At 36.3% G+C, this 21156-nt stretch overlaps 1 protein-coding gene across 3 annotated transcripts in view; it reads right to left on the bottom strand.

Moving 5' to 3' along the window:
* EEA1 (early endosome antigen 1) overlaps positions 1-21156 on the bottom strand; it is a 157162-nt gene that overhangs the window by 76619 nt on the left and 59387 nt on the right. For all 3 annotated transcript variants that reach the window (XM_046646282.1, XM_046646281.1, XM_046646283.1), the window contains 3 exons: positions 10401-10739; positions 4754-4903; positions 3354-3473 (listed from right to left, as the gene is read on the bottom strand). In XM_046646282.1, the coding sequence (XP_046502238.1) occupies positions 3354-3473; positions 4754-4903; positions 10401-10739 (609 nt within the window). The remainder of the gene's footprint in view (positions 1-3353; positions 3474-4753; positions 4904-10400; positions 10740-21156) is intronic.

Below are 21156 nucleotides of genomic sequence, written 5' to 3'. Positions count from 1 at the left end.
GACCCACACTTGAAGTTGCTGATTACTCCCAACTTGTGATCCTCCCTAGTCCTTTGGCTTCCACTCTGCAAGTTCTCTTTAATTACTCTGATCATTCTCTCTTTCTTTGGACTGCTCTTCCTCTAATCATCCATCTCTTAAGAGTTTCCCAGGAGTCTTGTGTTACCAGGTGTCTGTTTTTCTCACTATACTCTCTCGCTGGCTGATCACGTCTATTCTAATAATCCCTTTTGCCCCATATATACTGATGTCTCTCACAGCTAATATATACAGCATGGCTCCTCCTCCAAGCTTTAAATTAATATATCCCACAGTTGTCTCAAGACCTGTCAAAAACTGAACTCATCGCATTGCCCTAAAAAATGGCCAGTTGTCTCATGTTCACTTACACAGTTGATGACACCTCCATTTACCATGCACCCAATGTTATCAACCTGGAAGTCATTCTCGTTCTCTCTCATTCCCTGTAACTATTAAGTGAACAAGTCCTATTTATCTTTTACCTCTCAAGTATTACTCAATTTTCTCCCTCTGACATTTTCTAACAACTGCTTGAACTAAGACCATTATTATTTTTCATCTAAACTACTGCATGTATTAGCCTTTTAACTGATCTCCTGTTTCAGAATATTCCCTCTGAAATCCATCTTTCACACAACCACAAGAATAACCTATTTAAAAGTCAAATCTGGCTACGATACTTCTAGATACTTCTATTTTAAGACCTTCAAAACTCTTCTATCTTCAAAGATAAATGTCACACAAGGCCTTCCATAAACTTACCCATGTCTAATGCTCTGACCTCTTCTCTAACCAATCTTTAAATTACACTTTAAGCCCCAGCAAAACCTAACAGTTTAGCTCATACCAGCTTCAGTAACCTTGTCATTGTAACTTCTACTTGGAGTATGCTCCTCACTATCACCATCTTTGCAACCCAGAAACAACTACGCAACCTTTGCAACTCAGATTGTCACTTATAAGAAGTTTTCAGTGACTGCTCTTCCCCAGGCTCTGAGCCAGATAAGTGTCCTCCCCATGCTACTGTAATAATTTTATATACGCAGATAGACCTAGAACTGCACGCATTACATCTCTCTACTTCATTTTTAAGGACTTTCATGTTACCATAATATCAGACTTTGCCTGGCCTATTTGCCACATGTTTCTTATTCTTCCCCAGCAAATGAGAATTTAACTAATTGGAAAGTTTGGAATAAGGAATTAAGCACATTTAACTCAATCCCTTGCTCTCCCCTCAGTGTAAGAGACAACCTGCCTAAAAGAAGGTAAAAGGATGTCATCTCCAGCTTTGTCTGTGACTGGATAAATGAATTTAATTCTGGAGTACAGTACAAGAAAGCCCACTTGGCTACAGACCCATGCCAAATTCTCTACCTCAGCTTTACTACTAGCTATTTCTTTGCTACTCTTTACAGTAAAATTCCTAGAGTTACCTATATTCATTGTACCAAACTTCTCTCTTCATTTGCTCTTGAACCCTCTCGACTAGGCTTTTGTCCCTCCTTCTCTATCCAAATTGGTCTTATCAGTGTCATCAATGACCTTCATGTTACCAAATCCAATAGGATTCTCAGCCTTCATCTTGCTTGACCTCCATCCTTCTGACTATCCAGGCCAAAATCCTTGCAATCATCCTTGACTTCTCTCTCAATACCCCACATCAATCTGTCAGTAAATCTGTCAGTTTACCTTTAAAATATATCTAGAATCTGACCATTTCTCACTACCTATACTTTTTCCACTCTGGTCCAAGCCACATCATTTCCTGTCTGGATTATTGTAGCAGACTATTGCCTAATTTCTCTACTTCTACCGGCGTGCCCCTACAGTCTACTCTCAATACAGCAGCCAGAGTAATCTTGTGAGATTATAAATCGATCATGTTACTCCATTGCTCAGATCCCTCCAGTGATTTTTCATCTTAGAGTAAAATCCTTAAAATTGTCTACAAGGCTCAACAAGTTCTGACCCTCCATGATCTCTATCACTGTGTCCCTTTTAATCCTTCTCATCATTACATAACTTCAGCCACTGGCTTCCTGATGTTCCTTGAACATGCACCTCAGGGCCTTTTAATGTACTGATGCTCTTCTGTGATATCTACATGGCTCACATCCTCCTTTCCTTCAGGTCTTTCATGTTCTCAGAGAGGCCTTCCTTGTCAACCCTATCTAACATCGCAGTCCCACCTCCAGATCCCAAGACATGTCCTATTTCCCGTCATCATAGTGCTTTTTTCATCATCATAGAACTTATCACCATCTAAAACACAATACATTTGCCTGTTTACCTTGGCGCTTGTTTGGCTCCATAAGCTCCCTGACAGCAGACATTTTTGTCTGCTTTCTTCATTGCCATATCCACAAAATCACTGCCTTGGCTAACAGTACAGATTAATGCATATTTGTTGACTGACTGAATAAAAGAACAAATAAATGAATACTATTTTGATCTCTATCCATCTGACTCATGCCACTTTCCAAACTCAGAAGGGTAAGAGAGGCATATTACTTACTGCCTCCTTTAAATTCCAACATTATTTCTGTGAGCACATCATTAGCTAGACTGCCATTCCCAGAAGACAGGCACTGTGTCTTACTCATCTCTTTATTTTCAGTGCTACCACAATGCCTGACGTACAGTGCTCAATATCATTCAATGAATTAATGAAAGACTGAAAGAAATAATGAATGTCAAATTCGTTTCACACATTTGCACACCCTCTTCCTCTCACTGTTAACAAAACAAAAATTTAACTTCTTCCAATCTTCTAAGCTATGCAATAGAATCTGTATAAATTTAACCCAAGCTTCTAAGCTTCATAAATTTAACCCAATCGTTCATATTTTCTATACCTAAGATTCCAACGTTCATAAGATAGTTCTGAAGCAGGGGAAGACATGACCAAGAAACACTAAGTTCTACTGTAGGAAACACAAAATGTTCTTTTTTTACTGGGCTAACTAAACCAGGAAATTTTATTTGCATTTTTTATCTTTCAAAAAAGGTATTTTAAAAATGATAATAAATAATGTATCATATATAATAATAATTTAAATAATACATTTTTACAAAAATTTATTTGATAAATTTTAATGTCTAGAAATAAACAAATTTACTCATAATAAATAAACCTATAAGTAATTTTAAAATATTTTAGAGAAAATTTTTAACATAGCAATTAAAAGATTTTCTGATTATCCAGATACGGAAAATTATCACAACCCTGCATAATCAAGTATTTTTCCATTATCTAGTTTTATCACAACAAAAGGATAATGATTTGGCTAATTTTTGACTAAAAGGCTAATAATTCAAATAATATTCACCTGAGCCTCTCGAAGTTTTGCTGTAGTGCTTTGTTGAAGAGCTTGTTGTTCTTGATGCTGCTGCTTTGTTTTATCTAGTTGATGCTGCAATTCTGTGGAATTTGTTACTTTTTCCTTCAACTTAAACAAAATATAGACTGTCAGTTGACAACTTAAATGCATAATGCTATCATTCATAAATACCTGGCATTACAGTAAATCTCACAATTCTCAAGTCTGAAGAGAAAACTAAATTCTGGCAATATATATACACTGAACTTTAAAAGCAGTATCTCATTACTTATATAATCCTTTTGTGGCTTTTTCTGAGGAAGACTAGCCCTGAGCTAACTACTGCCAATCCTCCTCTTTTTGCTGAGGAAGACTGGCCCTGAGCTAACATCCGTGCCCATCTTCCTCTACTTTATACGTGGGACACCTACCACAGCATGGCTTGCCAAGCAGTGCCATGTCTGCATCCAGGATCCGAACCGGTGAACCCCGGGCCACCAAAGTGGAACGTGTGCACTTAACTGCTACACCAGTGGGCTGGCCCCTACTTATAGAATCTTAATCTCATGACTAAGAAACTATTCCCTAGGAATAGACTCTCATCCTAAGAAGAATACAATTCCTTCTCCAGGTTGACATTTGTTACTATTTTTTGTATACTAATATGATCAAGAAATTAATTACATACAAATTGTTTGGAACAATAATCTAAACCATGGTATCAATTTTTGTTTCATTTTTTTTCCAAAACAATCATAATTATCACTTATTAGAAAAGAATAGGATTGTCTACCACATCCAAGATTCAGAGCATAGAGGAAAATCTGCTGCTGAAGTTACAGATTTTAACTCTCAATGTTTGTTCAATTCTAATAAAAGGCAAAATTTAATGATAACTTTTACTTTAACCAAATAATCATTACCATTTTTGGCAAGCACTATTTTTAATTAGGATAGCATTCAATCTTATGCTTCACTTTTAAAAGTGAAAATCCTCAAACGCAAACTCAAAGTTTATGTGCATCACTACGTGTTATTTAACGACCTCACCAACAGTTTATTTCTCACTATTCCTTTAGGAAGCGGTCCTTCCTGGGTAGGAAGGTTGCTCCTGCAGCAGCCTGATAGGAATTCACCCCCAGAAGTTTTCCTGCCCAAAGCTGGAAGAGTAGTCTTCTTTGTACATATTTGTTAAGAACTTTAGGAACTACAACCACAACAAAATGACTTAATGCAGTTAATAAGTAGCTTGTTTCTATTGAGGAGAAATAAATGCTATAATTTAAAGTTAAAAAACATTTCCAATTAAAGTTCTTGACAATGAAAAGATTTAACCATAACAATATTTAAGATGCCTCAAATCTATCAACATATTTAATAATATAAACTCATTTGCAATGGTAGCTTACCTGTTCTTCTAAACGAGAAAGTTTGAGTTGCAGATCAGCCACCTGCTGTTCTTTATCCATCAGCTTTTCACTTGAAAGCTGTCTCTGTTCCTTTAGCCTACCATGAGCTTCCCCTAGTTGGCGCTCTGTCTCCAGAAGTTTGCTATGTAACTTAAAAAAAAGTATACACATATGTATAAACAAAAGCACACACATCACCACCATCACTACCACCACCCACTTTCCAAACAATGTTTTATTTTTCACTGATATAAGTATACTTTAATTTTCATGATACTTTGAAGAAATCTAAAATTCAACTGAATTTTAATCACATAAATTACAATGAATCACGTAAAGTTGTGATTAAACATCACAGTTTTCAATTTTTGTGCTCTCTTAAAAAAAAAAACAGTGTGGGCTGGCCCAGTGGTGTGGTGGTTAAGTTCACATGCTCCACTTGAGCAGCCTGGGATTTGCGGGCTCGGATCCTGGGCGCAGACCTACACACCGCTCATCAAGCCATGCTGTGACAGCATCCCACATATAAAACAGAGGAAGACTGGCACAGGTGTTAGCTCAAGGACAATCTTCCTCAAGCAAAAGAGAAAGACTGGCAACAAATGTTAGCTCAGGGCCAATCTTCCTCACCAAAAAAAACAAATACAGTGACTCAGAGGCTCTTGTTTGGACATAAGTGTTGGAATCATTTGAGAGACTTAAAAAAATAAAATGAAACAAAAATTAAGACACTCAGGGCACACTCAGACCTATTCCACAGTATTTTTTAAAAACTCCACAGTGACAGTGTTTTTCCTTAATAGTGAATCACCACAATTGACTTCTTACATTTGGGTTTTGAATAGAGCACAAAGCATCCCCAAGTCCTCAAACTGGCATATAATTTCTAAATAAAACAGAGGAAAGAATAGTCAAAAAAATATCAGGTGACCCTCATTCACTGACTTTAAAATTGCCAGCCAGTTAAAACTAAAGGAGAAATTTGTCCTGGAGCTAAGAACATCATTTTCTCAAATTCTTTACTTTCTCTGACACTACCAGAAATAACAGCTGGTTTCTCTTGAGGAGAGGGGTAAAGAGGTTTACTGGGGGTTTTTTTTCCCCATTAAGAAAAGAAACATTGTTTGTATGAATCTCAGAGGAATGCCTACACAAGTGCTGGGTGTATAGAACAAAAAAAGAGTTGCATGGAGATAAGGATGCAAGACATTTGACACTGCTTAGCACTGACAGTGCTCCTACACACCAGCCTCATAACACATAACACATTTCATTTAAATTCATGTGCCTCAACAAAGTTAAAAATTACTACCAAGCAGTCTATAAAATTTCTTTCAATCCAAACTATTCAGGTGATATACGAAAACATTAAGAATCTACAGCCTTTGTTTCATATTTATACTTACATGCTCTGTATTTGCGTATTTCTCCATAAAAATTCATAATTGGCAAGGAAAAAATAAAGTTCTACCAGAAAAGCAGACACCCACTATTTTCTCATGCTATGAAACAAGCTGTGGCTTTCAGAATATATGCTATCCTTAATAAAGACCAAAGTTAATTTCTAAATTAAAACAGGCTTCCATCTAAGTAAAACAGGAATGAGTAACAGTTAAAGAGAATGCATTTAATTTATCCTTGTTTTCAGCCAGCACTTTGATATCTCTCCCTTTTCTTCTTCTTCTTCTTATAATGCAGTGAATTTGTACTATAACAACTACCCAAACCTTCTCCTTCTCATTAAAAGAATGAGCTCCAAACCTAACAAGTGAAAGAAAAGGAGGCCTTCAAAGTGAACTCGTATTTCAAGCATCCAAGCGCTTGATCTCTTATAAACAAGCATCACCCCTAATTCCTAAACTTGCTGGATAAGAATCTCTTGATATCACTGTTAATCCACAGATAAGCAGACTTCTGCTCTAGGAGTTTAGATTTAGGACATTTGAGTGGAAGCCCAGAAATCCATGTTTTCATAGCAAGACTCAGATGATATTTGGTTTCAGGAAAGTTCAGAAATTACTTGCCAAAAAGCAACACTTCAAAAAGTAGCAGTTTTCAATCTCAACTGCACAGTACAATCACAGGGGAAACATGTAAAGACACCAATGCCCGGGCCTATGCCCCAAGATTCTGTTGTAACTGGATCCAAGGTGAGGCCTTGATATCGGTTATTTTTTAAATCTTCTCAGGTGATTCTGATGTGCACATAGAGTTGAGAACCAATGAATTAAAAGATAACTATTGCTCTGAAGTGAAGATTTACTGAAGAAGTGAGAAAAAGTATCATAAATAACTTAGTCACTCACTGCTGTACTGTTCCTGATAAATCCCTCATCTTTAACAAAGAAATGAATCTCAAATCAAAGCTGCCCAAGGGTGGAAGCAGGCCAAATCACTTAAACAATGATGTCTATACCATTTTAGAGTAAATATGTTAAAGGAAAACAGGATAAATAAAGAGTAAAAATAATACACATTGGAATTATTAACAGAACGGTCTATGCTAAAGTCACACTTTAAGATATACATATATATGTTCCCTAATAAATTCAGTTTTGTAAATTTATACATATAACTTATATACATAATTCTTTATTCATTATACTCCTAATAATGTTTACTGAGTGCCAGGCCCTACTCTAAATGCTTCACAAATATTAACTCATTTGATCCTTATAATACTGCCACGAAGAGGGTTCCATTATTATCCTCATTTTATAGATGAGCAAACGGAGGCACAAATTAAAGAACTTGCCCACGATCACTCAACTTGTAGGCCACAGAACTGGAACTCAAGCACTGGTCCCTAAATCCACTTACAAACCACTGTGTCATTCAAGATGGCATATTGGATAATTTTTAAAAATTAAATTGATGACATCTAATCCTTTAATTAGGTAACAAATCATTCTCTGCACATCTGGGACTATCTCAGAAGTATTCATGAACACAAACAGGAAGAACATCGGCTATTTTGTTTTCAAGTCCTTTGTTGACAATTGCCAGCTATCTAGGTTTGTCAGCACTGAAATGGGGGGTGAGGATACTGTGGAGAGCAAACCAAACCCAGTTCATGCTTATATTCTTTAAGGATAGTGAAAAAAGGTTTACAGTGAGGTTCACTTTCATTCTTTCAATAAATATTTACTGAAAGCCCTAAGTATAGAGGTTGATAGAGTACAGAAGAAAATAAATTCCTCCCACTAAGAAGGTCACAGTCCAATGGGAATGGCAAAGAATATGCAAGTAAACAAAAAACTAATTACACAACATAAAGTGTTACAAAAAAGAAAAAAGCAGCAGCTTGCTTAAATAAAGAAGCAGTCTAGAATATATGGAAACAAGCTATTTAAATAGAGTGGTCCTGGAAGCCTTGAGTGAGGAAAAGGCTTGTAAGCCAGTCTTGTGAAGAACTGAAGCCAAGAGCACACTAAGAAAAAAACATGGGCAAAGCACCTAAGGCAGGAAAGTACTTGAAGTGCTGGTGTGTTTGAGGAACTGAAAGGAGATCAACATGGCTTCACAGTGGCAGAAGATGAGCGGAAGACAAAGTATGAGTCATACTCCATGCAGAGGCTTACAAGCCAAAGAACAACATTTGGATTCAATTCAAAGTATAATGCAAGGCCACAGGAGGGTGTTAAGCAGGAGGATAAAGTGATATCATATCCTTCATGTTTTAAAAAGATGTCTCTTGCTTCGTATGGAGAATAAATTAAAGAGGTCGCTAGAAGGGAAATTTGTAAGAAGGCTAATACAGTAGCCCAGGTGAGCAGTGATGGTGGTTTAGACTGAGGGTGGTAGCAGTGTAGATCAAGAAAAGTGGACAGATTTGGGACATACTTCGAAGGCAGAATGCAGACAGCATGCTGAAAGAAAGAAGACACACAGTATCACTTTAAGGTCTTCAGTATGACCTCTTTATTTTCTATAGAATTGTGACTAAACCAAATAATCACATACGTATTCAGGTCTTTGTTATAAAAATGTGTTTGAGTAGGCTCTCAAAAATTCCTGATGCTGCTCCACCCACTGACAACCAAATAAAGCCCAAATCTTCAGCGTGCTACTTAAGGCCCTCCACAATAAAGTTCCACTGGCTCTTTCCAGTCACAATAGTCCACTCCTATTATACATACCCTATCCCGAAAGCAAATCAGTGTCTCTTCCTGGTTCTCAGAATATTTTCTTGCCCCTAGTTTACTCTCACTAATCCTTCTGCCTGGGAGACCTTCCTGCCTTCAAACTGCCACATGTCAAACAACATCCAATATTCACGATTTCAAGCACCACTTCTCTCTCACACAAAGCTTTTCCTGATTACATAACTAGATGAAACAATTACAGGATACGAAGTACTATGAGGAAGAAAACAAGAGCGTAGCTCTGTCAAAGTCCCATAGTGTATGAGACCATTTTCTTCTAATACTCATGTTCTTTGGTATAGGACGGTATACGCCTTATCCTCAATGAGACTTACATAATCATTTAAGGTAGAACACTTTCATCTCTATATCTTCTAACAAATACGGCATGGTGTCTTTTAGAAACCATAAATGCCCAATTGTTTATCTGAACTGATAAGTCAAATGTCTAAGTTATTTTTAAGTTATTCACTGATATCCCCAAGCCTCTGTTTCCTTCAATTATGAAAGCCTGCATTTATTCATTCACTTACTTACTCACTAAAACGTTTGCTGATTAAGCAATGTGCCAGGTAGTGAAGATAAAAAATGAGTAACACATGGTCTTTGTACCCAAAGGTTGAGAGTCTAGTGAAGAGAGGCACAAATTATGGTAATATCCTATACTGCGGTAAGTAAAACAATCAAAACATGTATATGCTAAAACCATCTTTTTGGGAATGGAGTAAGAAGTGGCAATGTTCAGAAAAGGATATCTAGAAAAGTGGTAAGTGAAGTAAGCAGTATTTATAAGGAAGAGAAAGAATATTTCAGGCCAAGAAGTCAGAAGGATTGACGCCACAAAAGCAAGTATCACTGTCATTTAAGTGAAAATAGTTGAACGCTATCAAAAAAGTGGCTGAAGACTTTAATCTCCCCCAAATTTCCATTTTTAAACCAATTTTTAATGTTATCTATAAGGAAGAATTAGAATACAAAATTTAAAAATTAAGTTAATGGCAAAGTCAAAATCATATTAAACTTCATCTGATAGACATTATTTACCTATAAAAAATAGTTGCTAGGACTAATTTGTTTTCTTTTAAAATATCTAATTTTCATATTGTTGGTTTAACAATAATTGCATTTTGAAAATTTAGTAACAAAAAAAATATATAAGAATTTTAAAATTAAAGAATGGTCAACAATTTGAATTAATTACAACAGTTAATACTTACTTAATACCTGCTAAGTACCTACAATGTGCCAGGTACCATCCTAAGCAATTTATACGTATTAATTCATAAACACTTCATGATAGACACTACCATTTTTTTCTCAGTAAAGGAAACTGAAATTAAAGGAAATGAGATCTGACTCAATACAAGAGGTTGTGAACATTGAGTTACTTTTTAAAAATCACAAAATTTTTTTAACGAACTATATTATGATCAAATAATCATCAAACATACTAAGAAGAAACCACAGAGGGAATTGCAATAAATAAGAGTAACATCTCTTACTTGATTAATCTCACTTTGGAGTTGTAACCCATGCTGCTCTTTTTCTTCTCTCTGTTGTTGTAGCTGTTTAAACTCTGCCTTAAGATGCTGGTACTTGGTCTCTGCTTCTGATAATTCTTCTTTGAGCTTTTGAGTAGCTTCTCCCTTTTCACCTAGTTCTGCCTGTATTCTCTGCAGGGAGCTTTCAGATGCAGATAATCTTGACTGAAGCTGTTGACAATCTAGGTCTTTTTGATGAAGGTTTGCTTGTATATTCTTTTTACTCACACATTCTTCATTATGTTTCTCCTCTAACTGAGTATAGTCCACTTCTTTCTTCAGGAGTTTTTCAGTCAAGTTCTGAAATATCAATTTAACAATTTATTTCCTTTCCTAATATTTTTAATTATTCTAATTATTCAAACAATCTTCAGAGCAGTACCATTGCCTACTAAGTATTTTAGTCAATAATACAATATAAAAATAGTAAAAATATTCTAGCCAAGAAGGATTGTTATTACATACTAACATGATTTTATTATTGGTCTACTTGACTACGCTCTACTAATATAATTTAAGAATTACCAACAAAGTTTTGACATAAAATGAAAACACTAAAATATACTACATTCTGTAGGGTGTGCAACATATTCATATTCTCCCATTTGAGTTAGAAACTAAAACTGCCCTTATATCATGAAAAATTATTTTAAATAATATACTATGGCAATTCTGATTTTTAGCTTTGCAATTTCATAGTTGGTAAGAGTTTCAGCATACCAATACTATTCACTGCTCTAATATGCCTGATCCTACTGATTCTTTATTCTTGCCCTTCTGATAAAGACCTTCTTTTTTTTTATAGTGAGGAGGATTGGCCCTGAGCTGACATCTGTGCCAATCTTCCTCTATTTTACATGTGAGATGCCACCACAGCATGGCTTGATGAGAAGTGTAGAGGTCCACAGCTGGATCCGAACCTGCAAACCCCAGGCCACCAAGGTGGAGTATGTGAACTTCACCACCACACCACTGGGCTGGCTCTGGTAAAGACTATTTTTAAAAGTCACAAATTTAAGACTAACTCGAACTTCTTTCTATGTATGTAAAAATAGTGATCTAAAAATATCACTTACCTGCCTCATATTTTATTATTTTACTCAATACTGTCAAGTACAAATACAAAAATGATACCTCCAATCAAAGATCTGGACCAACTAGTCTAACCAAATGTCAAATTCCGGTCTCAGTGGAGTTGTTACAATTAATATTGAACATTTTAAGTCAACACATTTACACATAAGATATGGACCAGAATTTTGACTCAATTCTATAAGAAAGATAGCCAGGATAAGAAGGCATTATAAGCAGCTGATGAGTCGAGTGTGCTAGAAGGAGACCATAAAGAAGTAGCCGAGGACAAGCAAAACCTCTGGCCTTTAAACAGACTATTATCTAAATGAAACACACACACCAAAAAAAAGTCTTTTTTAAGAAAGTTAAAACACAATGTGCAAGTAAAAATGGATTAATACAAAAGCTGTGGCAAATTTCTTAAGTGCATAATTTTTTTTTTAAATAAAATAAGTAAAATCAGGTGGGACTAAAAGTAAGTTACAATTACCTGAAAATAAAGTTTGAGCTTTAGTGGTCAGAGGAGTTAAGTAATAGGTATACAGGACTCATGCCATCTGCTCTATACAAAAAGACACAAATATATAAAAAGACACAAAGAAACAGACAGACAAGTTGCACATGGGCAAACAGCAAATATTATTACTTCAAGGGAAACAGTAAGTCTAGGTACCAAAGTGGGAAAGGCAGAAGAGAAGGTTCTTGAACACTTGTCTGAGAAAAAGTGCATTAACGTAAATTATCACGTAGGAATATCCTATAGAAAAAGCAGTGTCCAGAAAGATGACAAGTATATATGAGAGAGACAAGATAAGAGACAAACTTAGGGTAAAGAAGAGCAACCTGAAGTTTGCAGCAAAATCAGCCAAGAGATGTGTGCCTTGACCAACCAACAGAAACAGAAAAAAGAGGTGGAGCCAAAAGACTTAAGAAAAAAATACTTTTGGGTCAAACCATATGTTAGGAAAATTTTCTTTTTATAAAGATTTCTTTGTGTTACTGATTAGTAACTCCAAATCTTTCTTAACACAATTTTACATTTCTTTATTTTAAGAAAACAGCATTCATTTTAGAATCTGTAAGCTAAATTAAGTCTATTCATTGATCTATAAATGTTTCCCATCTTTTTAAAGAAAATTCTGTTATTGAATCTCATGAATGCAATCATGCTCACAAATACTGAGAAGCTGCAGAGGATAGGATTTAAAAACATGCTACAAAAATCAAGGCTAGTACTGAGTTAGTGAGTCATCTTCTCCACAGGCTTGCTTACAAACTGACCAAGTAATTCCGCCAGTTCTACACATAAATGATCCCTCAGACAGCTTCACTCTTTAAAACGCAAAAATGCAGAACAAATGTTGACTCTTTAGAATTCACTTGTCCTAAAAATTAATCAAAATCTACCTGCTTTATTGCACAGATGAGGGATAATTCAATTTTCTTTAAAAGAACCTGAACCACTCTTTTTAAAAGAACCTAATCCACTCACACCATATAACTTTTACATGGAAAAGGCTAACTATACTTAGTTACCACAAACTTTTCATTCCTTTTATGGTCTTCCCATAGAATCTCAAGCAAAACAGTACAGTGAATACATGGTTTTTGAAGATTGATTTTTTTTTAAAGTACAGTAGAATCCACTAAAGAAAATAATAATTGCACTTTCACTTCTCCATATTAATCCTTACAACAAAATACAAGATAGACATTATCATCCCCATCGTATGGATGAGGAAGCTGAAGTCGAAAGAACCTGATATGACTCGGCCAAGTGACACAGTCACATATTATGATTCTAAGTCCAATTAATTTTGTTTTGTCTTGTTTTTTGCTTTTTGCTTTTTTGGTAAGGAAGATTGGCCCTGAGCTAACATCCGTGCCAGTCTTCCTCTATTTTGTACGTCAGACACCACCACAGCTTGGCTTGATGCAGGGTATGCAGGTCCACACCGAGGATCCAAACCAGCAGACCCCCCGGATGCTGAAGTGGAGCACACAAACTCAACCACTATGCCACCAGACTGGCCCCCTAAGTCCAATAAATGTTTCACAACACAATTTAAACACTCAGTGATTCAATCTGTGCTCCTCAACATATATCCCATCCAAGTTTAAATTATAAAATGAATGGTAAGCCTAACTCATAATACAATTATCAATGAGTAAGCAAAATTCTTTCCTTCCAAATGTCCAGTCCTCTTTTGATTTTCTCACCAATTGTTTTCTCAACAGATTTTCTTACAAAGACAATTTTTCCCTGTATGATGCTCCAGTATTCCCTTGTTGCTTGTCCAGGTAATGAGAATGAATGCAAAAAGAATGGCATTTTTTTTTAATTGAGTTCATAATAGTTTACATCATTGTGAAATTTCAGTTGTACATTATTTCTTGTCCATCAACCATTATAAGTGCTCCCCTTCAACCCCTGTGCCCACCTCCCACTCCCCTTCCCCTGGTAACCACTGAACTGTTTTCCTCATCCATGTGTTTGTTTATATTCCACATGAGTGAAATCATATGGTGTTTGTCTTTCTCAGTCTGGCTCATTTCGCTTAGCATAATACCCTCCAGGTCCATCCATGTTGTTGCAAATGGGATGATTGTGTCTTTTTTTTTTATGGCTGAGTAGTATTTCATTGATATATATACCACATCTTCTCTATCCAATCATCAGTCAATGGGCACTTGGATTGTTTCCATGTCTTGGCTACTGTTAATAGTGCTGCAATGAACATAGGGGTACATATGTTACTTTGGATTGTTGATTTCAAGTTGTTTGGGTAGATACCCAGTAGTGGGATAGCTTGGTTGTACAGTATTTCTATTTTCAGTTTTTTGAGGAACTTCCATACTGTTTTCCATAGTGGCTGCACCAGCTTGCATTACCACAAGCAATGTATGAGGGTTCCCTTTTCCCCACATCTTCTCCAACATTTGTTGTTTTTTGTCTTGGTAATTGTAGCCATTCTGACGGGTATAAGGTGATATCTCATTGTAGTTTTGATATGCATTTCCCTAATAATTAGTGATGTTGAGCAACTTTTCATGTATCTGTTGGCCATCTGTGTATCTTCCTTGGAAAAACGTCTGTTCATATCCTCTGCCCATTTTTTGATCAGGTTGTTTTTTTTTTGGTTGAGTTGTATGAGTTCTTTATATACTTTGGAGATCAACCCATTGTCTGATAAATGATTTGCAAATATTCTCTCCTAGTTGGGGGGTTGTCTTTCCGTTTTGTTCATGATTTCTTTGCTTTTGCAGAAGTTTTTTAGTCTGATGTAGTCCCATTTGTTAACTTTTTCTTTTGTTTCCCTTACCCAAATAGACATGGTAAAGAACGGCATTTTTTAATGCCTGATAGTTTACAAAGTGGTTTCAAGGATCTCATCTCATTTGTTCCTCAAAACAGTTTGGTGAGAAAGAACAAAGTGAACTACCTGTAGCCTTCCAACATCTCATATTTTGTGCTCCAATATTTCCCATATCTAGCTCTCAAAATGAAATGCCATTAACCCCTCAGCCATGTGAAATGCTCCTTAGCAACCTTAAACACTATGCTAAAAAGCTCTGTCTTCTACAAAAGCCCTTCCAGGTTTACTAGGCAGTAAGTTAGGAAAACTTCCACCTTGGTCTTGATCCAACCCTGTTATCACAACACTTACCAAATAAAAACAATAAAAAATATTCACTGAGGCACTTAGTAAAACCTACACACTGGTCTAAGCACTATTTTTTTTTAAAGATTGGCCCTGAGCTAACATCTGTTGCCAATCTTCTTTCTTTCCTTCTTCTTCTTCTTCCCAAAGCCCTCCAGTACATAGTTGTATATTCTAGTTGTGATTGCCTCTGGTTGCGCTATGTGGGACACCGCCTCAGCATGGCTTGACGAGCAGTGCCATGTCCACGCCCAGGATCCGAACCAGCGAAACACTGGGCTGCCGAAGCGGAGTGTGCGAACTTCACCACTCAGCCATGGGGCCCGCCCCTGGTCTAAGCACTTTAACATCTATTAATTTATTTAATATTCATATCAATCCTAAGAGGCAAATGGGTTTCAGCAGAAGAGGAAAGAGACTTTGAGAGGTTGAGTGTCACAGCCAGTCAGTGGCAAAGCTGGGATTTACACATGTCTTTGACCACTGTACTACACTGTTCATATCAATTTACCACTTTGCAATACAGCGGTAAAACACAGCAATATAACTACTTGCCATATCTGGCTACTGTTTTAGCCTATGAGCATCTTACTACTGGGAAGGGGAGAGCAATGAAGGGCTGAGAAGATGTGAGAAGTGAGACCCAAAAAAATAACTCAGTCTCTTACAATGACCTATATTATACTAGTAGCTATAAATAAGCATATGATTTTGTTCAGAATTTACATGGAAATAGTTAAATTGAGCTGCAGAATTTTGTTTAAGCATCAGAATATAATTCTTATTAGAAGTTAAGAAGGAAGTTTCTTCAATATTGCCCTTTGTTTTTTAAGTTTTCAAAGCTATTAATTACAAAACACTGGTTTAATGCTGAAAATCTTGACATTAGCACAAAAGCAATTATTTTTTCCATTCATTATATATTATAATGTTATCCATCCACCTAGATGCTGCCTATGACCCACAAAAGCTTCCCAAGGCATTTTATGTAATAGCCTTCAAAAGACCATATACAGGGGCCGGCCCGGTGGTGTAGCAGCCTAAGGTTCACAGATTTGGATCCTAGGCGAGGACGTACACACTGCTCAAGCCATGCTGCGGTGGCGTCCCACATACAAAATAGAGGAAGACTGGCACAGATGTTAGTTCTGGGCCAGTTTTCCTCACCAAAATGAAAAAAAACCATATACAGAGATCTCCAAATTCAAAACACTTGAATATCACCATTTCAACAATTATGGTTTGCCCAGGACACGGGGTGAGGAGGAATGGGGGAGGCAGATAGCAAGGATAATAAAAAAAGGCAGATGCACCTTTCTACTTGCTCTAACTGGTGAGCAAATCCTAAACAGAAAAACACTTTGGAAAAAAAAATTGTGAAGTCTTATACTTATGTAAGTATTATTAAGAGTAGTAGAAAATTCGATTATCCCCTAATAAAAAATATTTCAATTTTGGGGAGCTCCGTTCTAGTTGCTAGAGGCTGCCCAGTTCATAAATCATTTAATAAAGTCAATTAGATCTTCAAAAATAAAAAAAAGAAATTCCAATTTTAACATACTAAACCATCTTGATTCCATGTATTATTCATAAAATAGCCATAGTACTTCCTTTAATAATGTGTGTGTGTGTATACAATCTGTGTTTCATTACCTGACTATAAATTTTAGGCTATCAATGTCAAATCATGTCCCTTATTAATAGTTTAATGTTTCCAAAACACATAATAACTTACACTGATCATAATCATCCACTGCATGTACACATCCTGGTCAGTTTCCAAGAGGTAGAAGGTCAACTCCAATCTCAAAGAAATTAAATATCAAACTGAGGGACGAACATAAAACTAAATTGTATGTAGATGTTTTCTATGTACAGTTTGACAGGAGGAAAAAAAGAGGAAGGGAGGCACAGAGGTTTTCATAAGCCACAAAAAAGTTAAATTTTAAAAACCAGTCAGAATCAAGAGTTGATAGAGAAATGGACAATGCCAAACTGGTATAATTACTTTGGAAAATAGTTTGGGGTCTGTGAGTCAATTTAAGCATGTGTGTAGTTTACATGCTTCCAACCCAGCAATTTCACTTGGGAGTATATAACAGAGAAATTCTTGCAGAAATGCATGAGATTTGCATGTGAATGTTCATGGTTGCAATATTTGTATCAGCAAGGAAAAAGAAAAACAGGGTGAAAAAATAGAAGGTATGAATAGATCACTTCTGCTGCATACCAAAGAATAATATAATTGTCACATGGAAATGCATTTATTTGATTGAATTGTAAACTGAGCTAGTAGCTTTTTTATTCATGAAACACAATTTTTACCAGAAAGAATGACAGAAAAACTGTGATTATTCAGACCTGAGTTGGAAGAGAACATGTCACTTCAAAGAATAGAACTGAGAGCACCTGTTGTCAATGATAAAATTCAAGCTTTCATATGAAGCTTAGAATTTTGGAAAACTTATATCCACCACCATGAGCTTGATGGTGATATTGACAAATGTGATTACTCTTATACTGAACAATGAAAAGTGTTAATATTTGGAAGATCTGCATAACTCAGTGAACCAATATTTTCCACATGACTAATGCACGACTGTTACAAAATCACGCACAGGAAAGATATCCTCAAATGGGAGACAGAGAAATGAATTTTAATATTACAAAGTACAAAAATTGTACTGATATGGTTTCAGATTCTACATTGTAGCTAACTTTTGAGAGACTATAACTTATCTAGTTTCAGTATAGTATCAAATAAAAATAGATACAATTATCTGAAAAGGCTATTAAGATATTCCTCCCTTTACCAACTGTGCATCTGTGAGCCTGAATTTTCTTCATACACTTCAATGATATCACAACAGATTAAATGTAAAAACAGATACAAGAATCCATCTGTCTTATATTAAGCTGGATATTAAAGAGGTTTGCAAAAACGTAAAACTCCACCACTGTTCTTTTGTTTTGGAAAATACAGTCATTTTTCATAAGAAATGGTATTTATGTTAACATTTAATAGCTTATGTTTTTAAAATAAATAACATTTTTTAAATTTAGGGTTTAATTTCTAGTATGGTAACTATCTATAGATATAACCCAAAAAAACAAAAGCTCTTCAGGATCCGTAACAATTTTGAGAATGTAAAGCAGCCCTGAGATCAAGAAGTTTGAGGACTGTTGGCCAAGGGCACAAGCAACAAATCACCCCAAAACTTAGCAGCTTAAAATCATATCTGTTATCTCACAGAGTTTCTGAGAGTCAGGAATCCAGAAGCAGCTTGGCTGGCTGGTTCTCCCTCAGTCTCTCATGAGGCTGTAGTAAGCTCCGGGCCAGAGCTGCAGTCTCTGAATACTTAACAAGAGGAGGATCTGCTTCCAACCTTGTTCACCTAGCTGCTGGCAAGAGGCTTAATATTTACAGCCTAATATTTACACTTAATATTTACAGCTTAATATTTACACTTATCTCTTTTTCCCCTTCTACCATGTTTTCTTTCCTGATTTTTTCTGTTATATTTCACCAAAATATTAAGTCCAAGTTATTAAAGCAAAGCCAACAAATTCACCATACTTTTGAATAAAGAGTTTAATAACTCCCTATTCCCCCACCACCAGAAGGATAAAGACATGAAAAAAAGTACTGATACCACGTGAAAGATGACATGAGTGGAGCCATATTAAAATAAAGCCGGAGTAGCCACGTCAGAGGAATTGTCTTGCGCATCTTGTTTTCTTTATCTTGTAAACTAGACCAAAGCACCAACATTTGAAGAAGTCACTAATGACAAGAATATCCTCTGTAAGGACTGACAGACCTAGGCTTTGCTGACGACTGGATCACTAACCAATTAATGAAGTACCTACCAATCCAGCCCTTTGCCTGATGACTGAATCTCAAGCCAATCTACAAAGTACAAAACTGGCCTTACCTTATCTAGCACCAATGAACTCTTCTTTAATACACCTCATCTCATCCTCCTTTGTTTCCCATAAAAACCCTGAGCCCCTCTCCTGTAATCGGGACACTACTTGGGTTTCTGTCTGAATTTGTGCTCCCCAAATTGCAATTCTTTGACCCCAAATAAATGCTTTGTCTTTCAAACTGGTTTCTAGTTTTGTAGGTTGACAACTAATACCTACTTTGCCCAAAAAATATTATCTCTTGCTCATCTATAAAGAAACAAAGAGGAAAATATTAACATCACAAAATACAGAATAAAGAATAAAGTTGGAGGTCTCACAGTTCCTGATTTCAAAACTTATTAAAAGCTACACTACTCAAAACAATGTAGTATTAGCATAAAGACAGGCCTACAGATCAACAGAATAAGAAAAGAGAGCCCAGAAATAAACACTCACATACCTGGTCAAATGACTTTCAACAAGGGTGCCAAGACCATTCAATAGGGAAAGAACAGTCTTTTCAACAAATGGTGCTGGGAAAACTGGATATTCATACGCAAAAGAATGAAACGGGAACCTTACCTTGCACTATTAAAAGAAACTCCGAATGTATCAAAAACCTAAACACAAGACCTGAAACTATAAAACTATTAGAAGAAAACATGGGGGAAATACTTCATGACATTGGATTGGGCAATGATTCCTTGAATATGACACCAAAAGCCCAGGCAACAAAAGTAAAAATAGATAAATTGGATTACATCAAATTAAAAACTTCTGTGCATAAAAGGTGTGACATTGTGATTTATAACAAGAAATCTACATTTGGTCTTCATCCTCATTTCTGGAACAGAGTCCTAAAACACTTGGAATTTCCTATGTAATAAGAGAAATAAAGTTGTCTTTTGTTATTTTCAACAAGCCCCTTTCAACCACCTATGAGTTTATGTTAATCAGGTGATTTTTCAAAAGCCCCTAAGGGTTGGGGCTGGTTGCCAGGGGAACCAATCCAGATTACAGAGGTGGAACTTCCAGGCCCACCCCCCACCTCTAGGGAGGGTAAAGGGATGGGAGGTTGAATTAATCACCAATGGCCAATGATTTAATCAATCATGCCTATGTAACAAAACCTCCATAAAAACCTCAAAGGACAGGGTTTGGAGAGATTCTGGGTTGGTGAATACATAGAGTGTGCCCAGAGAAGCACGGACCAAATGGAGTGTGTCCACACCCTTTCCCACATATCCTGCCCTATGCATCTCTTCCATCTGGCTGTTCTTGAGCTAAAGTTGTGGGGGATAAGAATTTGCCACCCCAAAATGTCTCTCTTTGGCTTATTTTTAAGAACAAAAGACTCTGAAAAAGTACTTTGACCTTCCCCCTAACTACCTAAAAGAAATTAAAACAGAAGGTCTGTCCCAAGAAGGAGCAATCACCATAGATAACTCTAGGTGTGGCACACAGGGAGGAACCTAACAAGGCCCATCTAATCAAAGTTCTCTCCCTATCCTATTTTTTTTTTTTTTTTGCAAGGCAAACATCTGTTTACCCAACATTTGTTTTTTCGTCTTCATGTGAATCGCTGCCTCCCCTTTCGAGTCCCAACCTACTATCCCCTACATCCTCCTTTGTCTTTAGCTGAAGATGGTAGTTACTGTGGTGGCTTCAGCCATTTTGGCAAGTTACTCAGTTTTCCTGGGTATCTCCCATGTATGCATGTTATTGAACTTTTGTTTGATTTCATCCTATCATTCTGTCTCACATCAATTTAATTCTTAGACCAGCCATGAGGACCTAGAGGGTACAGGAATAGCTCTTCCTCCCCTAAAAAGTCTTTTATAATAAACCAGTAATCTAGTAAGTAAAATGTATCCCTGAGTTCTGTGAGTCACTCTAGCAAATTAATTAAACCCAAGAAAGGGGTTATGGGAACCTCCCATTTAAAGCCAGTTGATGAGAAGTAAGGTAGCAAGCTGGACTTTCAATTGATGTCTGAAGTGTGTGTGTGGGTAGGGAGCAGTTTTGTGGAAATGAACCCTTAATCTGTGGAATCCATGCTATCTGCAAGTAAA

Source organism: Equus quagga, chromosome 19 (genome assembly GCF_021613505.1).
Source record: "Equus quagga isolate Etosha38 chromosome 19, UCLA_HA_Equagga_1.0, whole genome shotgun sequence".
Lineage (NCBI taxonomy): Eukaryota > Metazoa > Chordata > Mammalia > Perissodactyla > Equidae > Equus > Equus quagga.
This window is presented reverse-complemented; position numbering and strand designations above follow the sequence as displayed.